At 39.7% G+C, this 18,024-nt stretch overlaps 1 protein-coding gene across 1 annotated transcript in view; it reads right to left on the bottom strand.

Moving 5' to 3' along the window:
• Positions 1–15,121, bottom strand: part of AGPAT4 (1-acylglycerol-3-phosphate O-acyltransferase 4) — a gene marked incomplete at its 5' end in the record, with an annotated part of 69,922 nt that extends 54,801 nt beyond the window's left edge. Inside the window, one exon of the mRNA XM_082481176.1 lies at positions 14,944–15,121. Coding sequence (XP_082337302.1) covers positions 14,944–15,121 — 178 coding nt within the window. The remainder of the gene's footprint in view (positions 1–14,943) is intronic.
• Positions 15,122–18,024: the final 2,903 nt, after the last annotated feature.

The following is an 18,024-nucleotide window of genomic DNA, read 5'->3' as shown; positions in this document are numbered from 1 at the left end:
CTGGCTAGTGTAATAAGTGAAAAAAATGTTGCTTTATTGAAACATTGTGGCTGTAATTTTGAAGGCCAACATTACACAACGATAGTTCTGGTGCTTGCTGTGCCTCAGCTCCATGAACACGATCCATTTTATTTTCTTACAGAATGAAGACAACGAACGCTTTATTGATAAAAAGTGTTTCACCCTTTTTGATGGAGTGTCATCAATGTTTTCTCAGATGAAACATACCAAACTAGATAAACTACAGACAGTTTAATACGGCTAAGCTTGTGTTCCTGTAACATAGCCAAGCTGTAATTACTTTGGGAACCAAGATCAGAATCAGATTCAATGCAAAATCTTAAATGCACAAGCCTTCACCGTATCCGGAAAGTTACAGTATTTCAGATCCTCATAGGTGCTAAGACAGGAACTGAGAACTTGTGGTAAAAACCTGTACATTAAGGCATGCCTCTAGTTTTTGAGCAAGCAGCTCTGACCTGCACACAAGCCTTGCACAGGACCCTTCCCGTTACTACGTGTGTACTGGCACACCACCTCAGTTCTCAGCTTCCCCCCAGTTCCCATTCCCATATTGCCTTCCCTCTCAAAATGCACACTGATCATTCAAGTTTGGCCAAATAGATTCTCTCTTTCTAATGTAATGCCCACAAAATGTAAACCACAATTTTTCTTCAGGTGAAGAAGAAATTTTGAGTCAGCATATGTATTTTTGAAACAAGAGGTTTCAATTCATGCTGCCTTCTCTATTGCAGTCCTGAGCTAGAGGGGTGGAACAATATGGAAACAAGTTTTGTTCATTTCTTTAGCCACTGTTCCTTTTAAACTATCATCTCCATACAGGAAGTTAAAAGCAACCATCCCTTCATAAAAAACAGCTGCACACTTCAAACATTTCAGTTCACAGCTTTTTTCCATCTTTTATCTCTACACAATCTGCCTACAAAACAGCTTCTTCTCTCCAAGTCACACAGCACGTGGAACAAAGCCAGCCTCTGAAGCACAACGGGTTTAACACACACACACAGATCTGCAGTAGTCAGTGTTTTGAAATGCTCTTTTCAAACCCTTTGGGGAAATTAATTATTTAACAGCCATGTGTCAGAGATATTTGTCTCACAATTGAAGGCTCCTCTTATCCTTCTTCCCCAAGGAATTTAGCAATACTCCTACATTTCAACAAACCAGCAGTTCCTCGTGGCAACGGGACCAGTCAGTGCAGATAACAATCAAGCAGCCATTTCCTCCTGCTCCTCTGTCCACCAGGACTGCTCCGAAAGGCCAGCACACAACTCCTTGTTTAAGACCTAATGAGGCACTGAAGGGAGCAGTGGGAATGACCTTCCAATTGTAGTACCAGAATTCAGTAGAAGTGCCCTTCCAGACAGAGAAGTTGGTCCCACAGGTTTGTTCTACTAACATTTATTTTTCATATCTCAAGAAAGGCATCCTACAAGAGTACCCACCTGCTCATACATGAGACCAGACAACCTTCCTATCCCTTCTTTGTTCTTCCCTGTTTAAAAACACAATCATGATTACAGGACTCTTCTACAGTAACAAACCAATGACACAAATTGGAAATAAAGGAGAGACTCCAGCATCCTTACTCTTACTCTTTGCATGAAGGCCAGAGACGGCATTACCATTCCCACTCCATTTGAGACAAAGTACTCACCAGTATTTTCAACTTTCTCATATTGTTCACAGGAACCACCTTACAGTCCTGAAGATTACTACAGCACTCCAGTATCCTACATAACACAGGAAGAACCTAGCATACCATGGCTCTTAATAGAGCTCCAACTCCCATCTTTCCAACATAGAAAAATAACTTTTCAAGGACTTATCTACATGGCACTTACATCAAGTAGCAGCACATCAGGTCCTGCCTTCCACATTAACTTTAAGTCACTAAGTCCAATAGTGTAAACCACACAGCTTAGGATGCTCCTGGGACATTGTTTGCCCTTCTGCTCTCCTGAACTTGCATTAATAGTCTATTTATCAACCATCATTTGCTTTCCACATGAAGAAATCTATCACTCCTTATCAGAATAAGGCCCGTATCTCAAAGACTCATGCATCTGCCATTCCAGCCTTACTAATTCTCACCTGAGGACTGCATACACCTACAGGAAGCTACAAGCTATTGCCATACAACTAAGGAAATTTAAATCACCCTTTGGGGAAACCTTGAATTTTTGGCATGAATTAATGCAGATTTCTAGCACTAAGTCAGAGCCTGTGACAACACAAGGAAGACAAACTCCATGGAAAGCTTCAATCCAACTAGAAATCTTCTGAACTCTCAGTATTTAAAAAAATACTGAAAATCTAGTGTCAAAGAAAAATGCACTGTGGTCTCAATTTTAAACTCTAGGTAGACTAAGAACATCTGGAAACTAAAGAGGTATGTCAGCTATCTTGCCTGTGTATCTTTCTCCTCCTTTATGAACACAAAAGGCAACACATGTTCAAATAATAAATCTTTTATATTTATATATATAATATATATAAAATAATAAATAATAAATCTGATATATTTGGGTGGGTAGGACAACTAATTGATAACAATTCAGCTGAGATCAGTTTGCATTCGATTTCTGAAAATATAACCCAATCCAGCCAATGAAAGCACTCTTCTGAATACTGCAAGGTTAACATCCCCCACCCTATCTTTTGCCTTTGTACAAAGAATAGCATTATAAAGGTCTATCACATAGGTCCCACAGATAAATGGTTTGAGTTTGAATGAAGTAACAGATTCTTTAGTTCTGTATAGCTAGCTTGCCAATATAGAGTCCTCAGCAAACCACAGAGCATCAGCACATTGCACATCTTTAGATGAGACACCATATGAGCTAGGGAAAAAGCCTGGAAAATGTCAGAGAATGGTATGAGTTTATTTGCTTTAAGAAAAAAAAAAAAATCCAATAAAGGACTCTCCAGAGCATTTGAGGGTGGTACAGGAAAGGAGCTCCTTTATAGCAGCAAATCTGTATTAATGAGAGCCCCTGTCAAAAGCCTTACAGCTGCAGATCTCCCACGCTTCCCCAAAAACCAAGGGTAAGCTTCTTTACAAATGACAGCAAGAAATTAAGTCTGTACAATCACTCTGTATATTTCCTTACCTAACACAGGCAGCAAATACATTCATTCATCAAAATCTTTCATTAGCAGTACATATTGATTCCTGGATTTTTTTGTTTTAATAGAGCCATGTAAGTACCAATGAGCAGTAAGAAATTTATGTATACACTGGAAAAACCCTCATGTATTAGGAAGCTCACTTGTTTTTTAACTTTCAAAGAAAACCCCACACTCAGAGATGCAATATACTGGAGATTCAATTTAGAATTGAAGAATAATCAGAATGAAGTGTACTTCCCGCTTCTTTAACACCACGAGAGAATGGAAATGGTAGTTATTGACACTCCAATGCAATTTGCTTGAGTACAAAAAGCACACAGATCTAAAATACTAATAAAAGTAGGCTAACAGAAGAGCAAAACAATCTACTCACAAACAATCTCTTACATCTCTGTCCCTTTGTTGTTACTTATTTTGTTTCAAACATTATTTCAGCAAGGACCAAAATGGGTCTGGCAAAAGGGTAACTGCCTCCCCAAAACCAAACAGGTTCGTGCACATTTCCATTTGGTTTCTTATCCAGACTTAAAGGATTCCTACTTCTGCACAGTGTTGGAAGAAACACGTTTAAGCATAGACTACGCCAAGATGGATGTAAAGAATATTCAGCAACATACATTTAGATTGCCCAAGAAGACCCTGCTACCTTGCAAGAGTCTCTAAAGTGAGAAAACAGCATAATCCTCAAGTAAAAAGCCTTAACCAGAAGGATGCAAATGAGTCACAAGAAATAAGCACCGAGCCATAGAGGAATACCAAGCATGCACTCAGATACTCTTTCAAGTGTCACACTGAAAGACCTCAAGTACCTGCTGAAAGGAAATACTACTTCCTACCGGTTTGGAAATCCTCCCACGAAAAGTTAGTCAGACACCAGATACTTTCACTGGACCAGCTGCTGAAGTCCCAACAAGCCCAAAAATCTACTCCACAACAACTTGCTGCAAGGTGACTTTCATGTTATTGGTAGATGGAGAATCACCTAGTGTTGCACATTGCTCAGAAGGCAGCAGGGAGGTAGAAGATGTAGCCAACCAATAGCATATGAGACAATACACTGCACCTCACTTGGATGTTACACCAGTAGATCTATTCCCTGACCAAACACAGGAGAACTCAAAATTCCCTCAGTAGTTCTGCCTGTGGAGGTAGTGTTTGTCCCCAGACAGGGTTGGATTACTGCTAGTTTGTATTTGCTTGTAACTGGTGATGGTGATCAATGAGCTACTCTCTGCATCTTTGCAGGAAGGACAGGACCAAGAAGCTATCCTTCAGATTTGGTACCATCTTAGCAATTAAAAACAGTCCTATAGCTAAAATAGGGTTTCTACTACTATGCAATGTCTCTTAAGGAGAATTTGATCCTCTGATTGTGATATTTACCCTTAACAAATAAACAACTGTAGCATGAAACTTGTACAAACATTATTAATGTTTTCATACTCTGTGCTATGACTTGGATCACTAGATATCACGTTTCCGAGTTACGTCATATCAGATGGAAGTACTAGAATAGTACTGGAATCATAGAATAGTTTGGGTTGGAAGGGACCTTTAAAGTTCATCTAGCCAAACCTCCCTGCAATAAGCAGGGACCTCTTCAACTAGATCAGGCTGCTGAGAGCCCCATCCAACCCGACCTTGAATGTTTCCAGGGACAGGGCATCTACCACCTCTCTGGGCAATCTGTTCCAGTGTTTCACCACCCTCAGTGTAAAAAATTTCTTCCTTATAGCTAGTCTAAATCTACCCTTTTTTAGTTTAAAACCATTACCTCTTGTCCTATTGCAACAGGCCTGCTAAAAAGTTTGTCCTCACATTTTTTATAAGCCCCCTTTAGTACTGAAAGCCCACAATAAGGTCTCCCTGGAGCCTTCTCTTCTCCAGGCTGAACAACCCCAACTCTCTCAGCCTGTCCTCATTGGTTCCATCACTCTGATCATTTTTGTGGCGCTCCTCTGAACCTGCTCCAACACGTCCATGTCTTTCCTGTGTTGAGGGCTCCAGAGCTAGACTCAGTACTCCAGATGGGGTCTTATACAAACACTCCAGATTTACCCATTCAGGAATCTAGAAAGCTTGCTGGCCAGATCTAATGCTTAGCAAAAGGTGCTACAAACTTCGTGATGTGAGAAGCTAGACACCAAACAGAATGTGGTTCACCTTCTATTGCTTCCCTGCCATCCCTCTCTCCAGTCTGCAGGCTATCACCATCACCCTTCTTCAGATCAGGAATCTGAGGCAAGAAACAAAAAGGGAAAATGAAGACAAGGAAACTCTACAAAGGTTCCAGCAACAGCAAAATACGATCAGTGACAGTGAAGGTGCTCTTTTCATTAAAGATCAGACTAAGTACTCTCTAGCTCTTCACCAGTCTTGGATAGAAAGCATTAGTACCAAAAGTATTTTTCACATCCATTTTCCTATAAAACAGTCTCTTCCTCCTAAACTAAGAGCTGGTCATAACAGACGATATCCCTTTTAGGTTAATTAGGAACACTGCTAAAGGTCATGCACAGATGTCATTCAATCACACCTTCATGAACAGAACAGCACTACGCTCACACAGCATGCCTGCAATCAGCACACAGTCTTGGCTGATCCACTAAAGCTCACTGTCAATACCTGAACCACTATGAAATCTGGGTAACAATGCCTGCAAGTGGCATAAAATTAGAGGGATTGAAATGTTATTAGTTCATACAGCAAGTTAGTGGTAGTTGGGAAAATATGGAGGCATTTGCTAGACACTGCAGAAGACTTATTCATAGTGATGAATATAATTCCTCTAGCACAATCTGGAAAAAGGGGAGTTCAAGCTGTGATGGATGCAGAGAACAAATGCATTATCTTACTCTACCAGCAAATGGAGAACCTGCTGCAGTGATTGGCTCCTTCAGTCTTTCCAAATTAGAGAAGTTCAAGATTTGGTGTCAGTGGGGAACTGTACAGATAACCAGCAGCATTGTCACAAGCACATAACAGGTATAAAAGAGTATTAGGAAGCAGGCTGGAAGAAGGTGTTAACAAATTAAGAGTAGACGACACTTTAGAGAAGATGATTTCTACTCTAACAAAAAGTCTACACTGTCAAAGCAAAGGAAACTAATAGTTTTTGTGGGCAAAACTCATTTCAGAGTGAGAGAGATCTACCTGGACCCTTTGGAAGGCTTCAAAAAGGAAATCAAACACAAGAGCAAATATGATCTACTAGAATGATGTGTATGCTCATAAGTGGTCGTGCGCTCACAAGCTTGCGCCACAGTAATTCAGACAACTCAACAGTAGGATACTGGGGCACATGCCATCATATGACAAGAGAATACTCAGCAACAAAAAGAAAACACTTCAAAATCATATCCACAAACAAAAATGGTGCAATCTCCCCACTACCCCTAAAATGGATCCTAACTGATTTTATGAAGGGCATTATACAGCCTATGACTTGAAGAGTCAAGAGATTCATATTTCAGTCTTATGGCATACATCCCTAAGTCTACTTTCTGGCCTCCTGCCCCTAGAATAAAACTCAGACCCCAGAATGAAGCAAGCAAGATCTGGAAAACACACCAATACAGGCTGCAGTGTACTTCATTGCTTGAAATATTTAATGTACTGATCCCTCAGTATTATTTTGTGAACAAATACCAATACATTCTGTTTACCAACAGACGTTTTCAGGAGAGGTACAATCCAGAAAGATCTTTGCAAGACTGCTGACTACTAGTACATTTTGGGCAAACAAAACCAAAACCTCGAAGTCATAAAATTTGGATACGTAGACTGTTTAAAATTGGAGCATAGTTTTGCCCTACATGAATGGATTACTTTTTTTAAACACTAAAAGGCAATCTATCTGTAGAAGTGAACAATGTACTGCTATAGGGTTCACAACTTGTCATATATTACTTTTAAATCGGAGGAATACCTCCTGCTGCCCCTACTTTGATGGCTTCAGTAAATCAGATAACACTTTCTCACATTCTGTTGTCCTTGCTAGCAACAAAGATCACTCCTGTCACTTTGCTCATTTTTCACTAGATCTTTTTTATGACACAGTGCTAAGTATGTTACTACATTACCTATAAGGAAGAGAAGACAAAGCAAGTTAGAAAATTAAACAACACTCTATGATGACATTATATATACTCTTATCTGCGCCAACCATATATTTAACAAAATCTGTCACACACAATATACCCCTATGAATTTAATTTTTGAGAGCAAAAGAATCCAAAGATTCAGTGATATTCACCATTCTAATAAAAGTAGATTTTAGAGAAAGCTAATCATCTACCTTATTGTACACAGCTTAATGATCAACACCAACAACTGGAACTTACAAGCAAGTAAGTCAGACATGTAAACACCTACTTCAGATTTGCAGGGAACATGGGAAGAAACCTAAGACTACATTACAGAAAAGAGGTATGGCAACGGTTTGGCTAGAGATACCCAAGGTAGCCCAAGTGCTGAGAATAAAATTGCCATGGCAGCACGCAGGCTGCAACAAACACCTCACGGCCTGGGTAGCTACTTCGGCACCTGCCTGCTCAGATCTCCATGCTACCATAACTATCCTTCCCTCAGTAGCAGAATTTATCTAGATTAAAACTAACATGGACATTTCCTTAGTACACTCTGTTTCTACAATCATCCCCATGGTGGGGCTTGAGGGAAAACAAGAAGGCTTAAGCTGATGGTCTAGCTCCTCGAAGGTTCAAATCAACATTTTCTCTTTGCATGACCATCAGATTTGGCCTCCAATTTTCCCTCAGTATTTATTGTAAACTTTTCATAGTCTTTCCCAGTGGCTTCACATGGATGTCGTGTGCGAAACCAAGATTAACAAAGGCTTATATGGCCAAATAGCACTTCAGAAAAAATCATTTTGCACACATTGCTCAAAACAATGTTACAAACAGGCTAAGAAAGCAGTCCTAAGTGCCCTGTGAAAGCTCTTTGCTACATTTACATGTACAAGAATTAACTCAGTTTGCTTTATAAATAAAACAGTATAGGATTATGTTAAGGACACAGTGTCATACTTTGAACAACAGCAGACTGCTTCCTCTGCAGTCTAAGATGGCAGTAGAGGGAAGTGGAGGAAGAAGTAAGCCCTGCCTCTCTAGAGCCGCCTTGCTTCCCACCCCTTCCCACTTATTTAACTGCACCAGAGGAGAGAATTCTCCTCTCTGCCCCAGCACTACTTTGGTACAAACAACAAGCAAAATGGCCAACGGGTCCTCTGAACTCCAAGTGGTCAGTGCATGCAGGGAAACAAAATAATCTTGAGGATTACCATGGCCCTGATTGTACCACAGAGCCTTATTTGGATGCCCAGTTCTCATGTTGCAAAGCCTATAGTTGTACGTGGAAGGAACTAGCTTTACTGTCTCATAATAGCCAGCCAAGATGATGAACTTGAAGCAGTTCTCAATTTCCTCTGGTTTTGTTTCTAGAAAGCTCAGTTGCAAGAAGAATCAGTTTCCATCTTGTTTTTGCTGCAGTCAATGAGCAGGCATCAGGATGCCTCTTTCCATGCAAAGGGCCTTCCCCTCAGAGGGATTTACAAACTGCAGCCTACATAGTGTAACTTTACCCAGAGGTGTAATAACACCCCTTTCATAGCACAAGAATAGGTATTAGTACTACTATAATTTATTTATGAAGGCAGATTAGAAGCTAAGTCAATTGCTTTTAAAACCCTTATGCATCTGTCCACAGGACTGTGCCATTGTTGGCAGCTCTTTTGTTTATGCAAAGTTCACCTGGTGCAGACAGTCAAGAGAAGGCCAGTATGTCACTCACCCTGGGAGCACAAGGTGGATCTCAGCACAAGGAGAAACTAATTTTCCCCCAACACAGTGGCAGCAAGAGGACAAGTTATCAACCACTGCTCCACTCACAGGCAAATAGCTTCCTGAGTATATACACCCAGCATCGCTAAAGAAGCCATTTGTCCTGTATGTGTATGTCCCATTGTTATAGTCTTGGCACATGGGAGAGTTATGTCCCAAACAGCCTGCAGGACTGCAGCACGCTCTGCTCACCCCAGAGCAGCACTGCCCTAGCCTACCAAGCACAAACTGGTTCAGGAAGCACAAAAGAGAAGGCTCCGAGGAGATCTTATTGTGGCCTTCCAGTACCTAAAGGGGGCCTACAGGAGAGCTGGGGAAGGACTTTTTACTAGGGCATGTAGTGATAGCATGAGGGGGAATGGCTTTAAACTGGAAGAGGGCAGGTTCAGATTAAACATTAGGAAGAAATTTTTCACTTTAAGGGTGGTAAGGCACTGGAACAGGTTGCCCAGAGAGGCTGTTGAGGCCCCATCCCTGGAGGTGTTCAAGGCCAGGCCAGACGTGGCCTTGGGCAACCTGGTCTAGTGGGAGGTGTCCCTGTCTATGGCAGGGGGGTTGGAACTTGATGATCTTCAAGATCCTTTCCAACCTAAACCATACTATGATTCTATGAAACCACTTTCCCTCTGCCCCAGCAAGCTACGCAGCCATGTGCACAAATGGCACTAATACACAAGACAACCTGTGTTTGGCCAACTTTACAACCTAGTGCAGAAAAGCCATGCATGCCCTTTGTGGTGGTTTGCTGTACTCAGACAAGGGGGAAGAAGAAGATGTATTCCCACCTTTTCCAATTCAGGCACAAACAGCATCCATGAGAGCTGTGATGTATTCCACACCAAGTGCTTCCTTCCTTGGCATATATCTTGGCTCTCAGTCTTTGGGAAAGAGACTGAGGACAAGATGTCCCTAAATTATTTAAAAATAAAAAATAAGATTGATTGCTTGCCCAACCTTTGTTCTAATGCCATCTTCCAAGCACACTTATTTTTAAAATTTTTATTGTTACCACCTTTTTGAGGTTTGCAGCATTCAATTTCCTTATTAGATGTGCACTCTGTGGAATTCAGTATTAGGAAGAGTTTATCAGGGTTGTCATTCTACAACTGGGGGATTAACAGGCAGTTGAACCAGTGAATGAATATATACTTGAAGCCAGAAAGTATTTTCTGAAAGGTAAAGCCCAAAGGTTTGGGGTTTTGTTCTATTTCTGTAAACTTAAAACACAACAGAGGGTGTGTAACCCTTACTAGTCTTTTAGTTCATTTCAAGACCAACACAGACAAAAGTCTGTTCTTTCAAATTGAATGTCCACTGTCTGCATCTAACACTCTTCAGTAATGGTTGAGAAATGCAGAGGAAGGAGGACAACAACTAACCATTGCCTTGTAGATATCTGTCAAATGGGATAATGGGATCAAACAAGAAGAGTTTATTCATAGTAAAACATGAAAAGTATCTTGGAGATACAAAGGCAACCCAAACTGCAATCTGGTCAATGGCTAACACACCCCGTGGGGAGCAGGAGATTCAAGCTGAACAATGGCTGAACATTTACCCAATTTAAATTTCATAAAAAGCCATGGCAGAAAAATTGGTGATTTACCAGAACCAGTATTTTTTCATTTGCAACACTGCCATTAGAAAGTTCTCCCCAATGCTAATACATAATGAAGCAGGTCAGTAGAGAAGCTACACTCGCTCTATCTGACCAACCCAGGATTCACAATTGGTTTGAAGAAAGGCAACAATTTCTCAACACCAATCATTGAAGGTAACCTGGTGTGTGCCATTACACCTGCTCTGTTCCATTAAAAGCAAGTTGTTGCTCTAGTAAATCCTTTCCACTGTAAATTCAAACTGGAAACCAGGTTTCTACCTCTTCTCTAACTTGCATTGATGAAGAGAAGTTTGAAGTCTATTGCTTTAGCCTGCTAGGTTGTCTGTCAGCAGTTACAGCGAGGAGCTGTAGTGTTGTCGCCATACTCACAATAGAGAAGTAGCAGCTCATACAGCTACATCATCCTCAGCTACCAAACCACAGTTACTCCATACAGCCATTTTATGGTGCAAAGCTGGTGAAGAGCACAAGTCTTATGAAGAGTGGCTGAGGGAACTGGGGTTGTTTAGTCTGGAGAAAAGGAGGCTGAAGGGAGACCTACAACCTGAAAGGAGGTTGTAGAAGGTGGGGGTTGATCTCTTCTCCCAAGTAACAGGCGAGAGGACAAGAGGAAACGGCCTCCAGCTACGCCAGGGGAGGTTTAGAATGGCAATAAGGAAACATTTCTTCACCAAAAGCATTGTCAAGCAATGGAATAGGCTGCCCAGGGAAGTGGTAAGTCACCATCCCCAGAGGTATTTAAAAGACATATAGATGTGGTGTTTAGGGTCATGGTTTAGTGGTGGACTTGGCAATGTTAGGTTTACGATTGGACTCGATGATCATAAGGGTCTTTTCCAACCTAAATGATTTTATGAATAGTTTTACTTGAGCTAGTCTGGCTTGATTCATGTGAACAGATAAAGACTCCCAACTCAAGCTGGACTACTGAACTGAGCATAACTCATTAATCACAATAGCAGTTTAGCTTCCCATATACAGTATGACAGCAGACATTGCACATGGAGAAGTGAGAATATTATGTTCTTATATTAGAAAGGAGATAGGAGAAAAAGGAGTAGAAGAAAACTCCCCCATTACTTGAAATACAAAAAGAACTTTCCCAAAGAGCATAGTGTCAAAGATTAAATGCTCTCCCCTGATTTTATGGAATCATTTATCTCTGCCTTTGACATCAAATGGAAACTGACTAAACTTGCAAGATCTAAAGGCAGCTGCTGCTTTCATTCCATTCTTACGTTAAACCATGCCCGCTCTATTTCACTCTTTGATTGACTTAGTGACTCAGGCTTTACCAGCCACTCAAAGCAACAATGATGCTTGTCACTGTCCTGGTTTCAGCTCAGATAGAGTTAATTTTCTTTCTTGGGGTTGCTGTGTTTCAGATTTGGTACGAAAGAAATGCCAATTATGTATATTGCTTTAGTTGTTGCTAGGTGATGTTTATACTATTCAAGTATAGACTTTTTTCAGCTTCCCATAGAAGCTGAGGAGGAGCATAGACAGAACAATGGAATGGCCAATGGAATGTTCTGTAGCACTGACATCATGCTTGGTATATAAATGAGGGTTGACCAGGGGGCAGGAATCCACCATCATGGCTTGCGACAGGCTGGGCAACCAATTGACCAGGTGGCAAAAGTGACTTATATTGTATTACTTAATCTTGTATATTCTTTTGCCATCATTATTATTATTATTATTGTTATTTTCCTTTTTCTGTTATTGTTCTATTAAACTGTCTTTATCTCAATCCACAAAGTTCCGTCCCTTTCCGTTCCTATCCCTTTTCCTTTCCTTCCTACCCTTCTAGGGGAGATGGGGGAGAACTGCGCAAGCAGCTGTGTAGTCCTACCTGCTGGCTGGGGTTAAACTTCAACAGTTGCCACCACAAAGCACATGCCTTTTTACATTCTCCGAGGCTAAACTTCATTGTCTCAAAGTGTAGGCTGTTTTCATGACTTTCATCAGACTCATACATATCCAACTTAAGTTATTAGTCAGCACACCAATCGCCCCCAAAAGGCATTATCTTACACATAGACTACTACAAAAACACATCCGTTTTGATTAATTGGTCTACTGCAATCTTCAGCTCTTTCAAATACTTTTTTGAATTAAGTATAATTTTTGCCTCTGCAAATATCACTCAGATAAGGGTGACTCATACCAAATGCTAGCTTGCTCTCCTGTAAATCTAAAATAACTCTCTTTAACCTAGAGATAGTTTGTTCTGAGCATGATTGAGGAAAAAATCTCACAACACTACCTTTTCCAGTGGCATCAACACTGAACACTAGATCAGCATCCCTGAGTACCAAGCCATCTGCCCAACCAAGGACAAGCACGCAGTATTATTCGTTCTTCCACAGTGACCAGCCTCCAGTATAGATGAGACTAGATTGAGGGCAGCTAAAGGATTCAGTCTGGAGACTCTAGAGTAGCTGACGTCTCTGCACTAAGCAGGCAAAAGGAAAAATGGGGCAGAAGACATTGCATGAAAAATAATAATAATAATATACCTACATATACATGTATACAGCTGTACAGTATCTTCTGCATTCCATGGCTTCAAATGTATACTATGCTAACAGGCAAAGGGTAAAAACCTGGCCACATTCATACCACTGTTCATACATACAAATGAATAGTACTTGCAAACTCACTACTTCCGGGACATACACACAGACTGCAAAAATGGAATTTTTCAGCAGGAACATCCTCTCTTTATTACAGAAATAATAAAACAGCACCCCCAAATTATTCAGGCCTATACATGCTGATACAGCTTTGAAATTTAAGTCAAAAGTATGTTTAAAAAAATGCTTTGAATAGTTGCACATCCGAGTCACTGATGAGTGATAAATAACAGTAGTGGCCTCCCATTTGAAGCATGTGGCAGATTTCTCCCTCAAGCAGTTCATTATGAATACTAACAATGCTTTCCCTTTTCTGGTTCCTAGTTGCAGAACAGGTGACCTGAAGGAAACCATTTTGCTGCATTTCTACAACACTATTCTTAAACACTGTGTTCGAGGGCTGTTCAGTATGAAACCATCCATAACTCACTTGGCATTGACAGTGACATCACACTTGAATAATATTTAGGCATGCACTTTGCAACAGTTACATTTTTATAAAGTACTTCTGAGTTTTAGAAAGTACTTCTGACTTTCAGAAAGGTCCAGGGAAATCTGTCTGGAAGGTGGACACATTTAAAAGCACACTCCCAGCTACTGAACACAGGCACATTAACGTATTTTTTAACAGCTTCTGTGGAGAATGCCCTCTGCTGTAAATTGAGAGCAATTAAGTGGAAGTCAGAAGTTGCACTGCAATATATCTGTGCTGAAACTGCAGTCATAGCTTTTTAAAAACACATATATATGCAGACTGATAATATCAAGAAAACGACTCATGCTCTGATAACCCATCGTTGACAGGTGGAGATTCTACCAACCTCCTACTAACAAAGAAGAAATTAATGGATACAGGTCTCATTCATTCCACTGGAATTACCTATTTAGTCAAGTGTTAACGAATTGTCATGTGTCTCAGCAGTTACAAAGGTCTGATCTTTCTTCAAGTAATATCCTGAGCTTGTGCTCCCATGTGCCCCAGAAAATAAAAATAATTGCAATCCCCGCTTCTATCAATGCTTACAGCCTACCTGCTGTATTCTACATTACAACTATATGTGTATACTGAATACATACAGATGCAGCTTAAGGTCTTAAATGCCTATTCAAAGAAACAACAGTTTATAACTAGCTTAAGAAAGAAGCACATGGAAACAAAGATTTTTCTTTTTTTTACTCTTATTTCCCAGTCCTGAATAGTATTTGCACATGAAACACATGAAACACTTAAACCAAGATCATAAACAAAACCATGCATGATAAAAAGATTGAAAGCATTATTGGAAGTGACTTGTTAACACTGTAAGCCTACAGATAATGCATCTCAGTGAGTTCAGCTATTATTTGGTCAATATTTCTCATTTGGCTTAATGGAACATGATTGATAGCCAAAGGAGAGGTATTCTTCAACATCCTGAGTCAAGCAAGTATCCCAATATAAAAGAGCAAAACATTTCAGCAGAACAGGACATTTCAACAAAGCATACACCTCTTCGCACAAATGCAAGTGCTGTAGGAAGCAGTAATGACCTTTCGTTACTTCATTACTTTCATTACTACATTAATGACCTTCATTTCAAGGTTACTTTGAAATCTGTTTTAGAACTTTTCTATCAATTCCCTTAAGACAAAATATGAAAATACTTTAAAAAACAAAATGAAATCTTACGGCTTGAAATGCAGTAAGCCAGCCTGCAGTTGATCCTTCTGAACAGTTGCTTGTTGATTGGCCAAAGTATAAGAGTAAAGAGTTGAATGAAGTTAATGATCAGTCCTGACACTATAAATATGTAGCAGATCAGAAGGTGGCAAATGAATTGAGACTTCAGAAAGCCAACGATGTCCATGATTTGCTGAGAAAGCAAGAGGGTACCTTCAGACCCAAAATTCAGAAGACGACCTGCAAAACCAAGCAGTATCAGTGGTTAGAGAGTGCATTTATTTCTATAAACACATGTTAATACAGACTTCCAGTTTTACACTTAAATACAATAAAATAAAAGCTAATTCTACTGCAGAAGGCAGACTGATGACATTATTTGCAAAAGTCAGCATGGAAAGAGAATACCATATTTCTGAATCAATTTACATTTAGCTTTGGAAACAAATTTTTCACATTTCAGTCCTAATTCTACAAAACCCATGAGCATATGGCTCCCTTCCATGGACTAAGATACTCCTCTATCAGGTCTTTATTGATAAAATATGAGCAAAATAATCCACTTATAATTTGATTTGAATTGTCTGTACTCGTAAGACATATACTGTGGCCTCTGCTATCTTCAAGAGCAACTCCAAAGTAAATACTAGCTTTAGACCTTTATGTTAGAAGTTGTGCCTTCCTCTACAGGCTATGCCAGCCATGCTCCCCAACCATGAAGCAGCAGCAGCCCCTTAATTCCAGCTTTATTGGCTTGTTCCCTTGTCACATTCAAATACCAGTTGATTTTGGCATGAGAATAAAAGCTTGGCTATGCACAATACACACAATTTGTTCAATTATTCCTTGAAACTGTAATTTTGTCAGTTATACTCCATAAGCCCTGGAAGGAAACATCAATAACAGTACTAACCCATGACCCAGTAGTGTTTCCGGAAAAAAATAAATCAACTCTTATGTTACTTGAGAAATGTTTGTACAATTTTGGAAAGGACCAGTCCAACCTTAGTAGCTGAGCATTCAGAGGAAGTGTCCTCTGCAGGGTATTCTGGCCTACTAAATACTGTATTGACTTCCCCCCACCATCACTACCACCAATGCTAGTCTCATTTGTTAGGAGAAAAAATATGAAGACATGATCTCTCAGTAAACAACACCCCAGTACTTCGAATACAGTTAAGCAGGATGTACTGCCATCCTGTTCTATTCCTACACTGTTTCTCCCTGCAAGGAGAGTTTGCCCAGGGAGGAAGCTCTGAAACAGTGTTTCTGAATGTGCCAGTCATAGGCAATAACAAAATGACAGCTGTCAGCATCCCAGGGAATTAACTGATGGAAAAAAATGTTTATGCTTATCCTTTTAGTTTATGAGACCCCATTATGTGAGGCACCAAATCTAGATCAGTGTCCTGAAACATTTGTTTTACTGCCCTTGCTGACTATGCTTACCACAGCAAAGAGCACACACAATAATTGGTGCAAAGCCATAGGAAGTTATTTAGCCAGGTTTTCAGCCACAAGGAAGATGAAGAAAAAATTGAGAAAGAGAATCTGTATTGTTGTATAATTTATGTAGACAATTTATGGCAGTTCCAAGACTATTATTAGTAGACAAAATGTGCCCTTGTGTATCACAGACTTTGTTCCCTTTATCTGACTTTACTATTCAGTACCAAAGCAGCCACTATTTGTAGCTCAGAATGGCAGAACAGGTCTCTGTTCATTGTAGTAACTACTGTCATGATAGTTGCAAAAAGCTTTTCCAGCTTTAACCAACCATTCTGTTAAAGATAAGTTTCTGAGGGTGGCAGACAATTTATTAGCATAGGCTTTGACCAAAGGCTTTGTTTTTGTTGAAGGCTAAGTAGAATGAGAAATGTTGTCTAGTAGAAACCCTTGCAATGATTCATGCCCCAGCCCCTCCACTCTGAAGACAAAGCCAAACCCAAGTTTACAGTGAAAGATACAATATTCCACTTGCCTAATTCAAACTGCTGTACTTCACCAAGTAGCAGGGTTAGATCATGTCTTTAAAACAGTCAGAATGGAAGCAACGAGTCACTTACAAGTGGGTGCTTTAAAAGATTGTGCAGTGCCCAAAACCCTCAGGACTGGGTTTATCCTACCATCCTTGGCTAAAAATGATCAAGAGGTTTTTGTGCTAGCTGGCCTGTTTAAAGCCATCCCACAGAATCACTCCAATCTCATGTAATTCCCAGAGATCAGTAAGGGACTGGATCATAAAAATTCCATATATAAAATAAGATCAAAGCACTGCCTACTTACAGTAGAGACTTGAAAATTCACTATTTGATATAATTAACAGAAATCTACTATAGTAAGCAGTTAATCAACAGACTGTGACGAGGAAGAATTCACCAGAACATTAGGCCACCAATTCAGGTTTGGGTGAGGGAGGCGGGGGGTTGTGTTGTTTGTTTGGTTGTTTTTTTTTTTTCATTGTAATAGTAGTCAAACTGCATTAAAATGTTATGTTTATGTGAATCATTTACTTCATACTGTGTCTTTAAAACAAAACTTCAGAGAATTAAAATAAACAAAGATGAGATGACCCTGATAAAACATAATTATTCTCGTCCATTTTATGAAGCCACAATGGAATGTTTGAAAGTAATTTATTCCTTGCTCTCATACCTCAGTCATCAAATTTCAGTTCTCTAAAGCTTCTAAGACATGTTTTAAAGGCAAACTAAATCTACTTAAGCAATATCATTGAAATGCATCTAACCTAACTTGCTTGTAAAAGGAACAAGAAGTTAGAGCCACTGCTTAAATTTTGCTTTTCTAAAAAGTAGAGAGACTAGAGAGATTAATTTTCTTTTCTGATTAAATGCAAGCTGTTTTCCCTACAAAATTTGCAACCCAAACATTGTGTACAGAGTGCTAGCTAAGTGTTCTGTTTCTCAGGCATAAGATCATTCTTAGAAGATTTTTTTTAATATGATATTTTTTGGACTGTTTTCATTACCCTAACTCCAAGAAATGCAGTTTATTCTTGGTACAAACAACAAAAAAGTAGAAATTTATTTTCAAGAATGAATTCTGAACTTATGAAAGAAGTCTAGAAGC

The sequence above is a fragment of the Vanellus vanellus genome, assembly GCF_965231255.1.
Source record: "Vanellus vanellus genome assembly, chromosome: 3".
Taxonomy (NCBI): Eukaryota; Metazoa; Chordata; class Aves; order Charadriiformes; family Charadriidae; genus Vanellus; species Vanellus vanellus.
The sequence above is the reverse complement of the archived record's forward strand: the minus strand, read 5'-3'. Positions and strand labels throughout refer to the sequence as shown.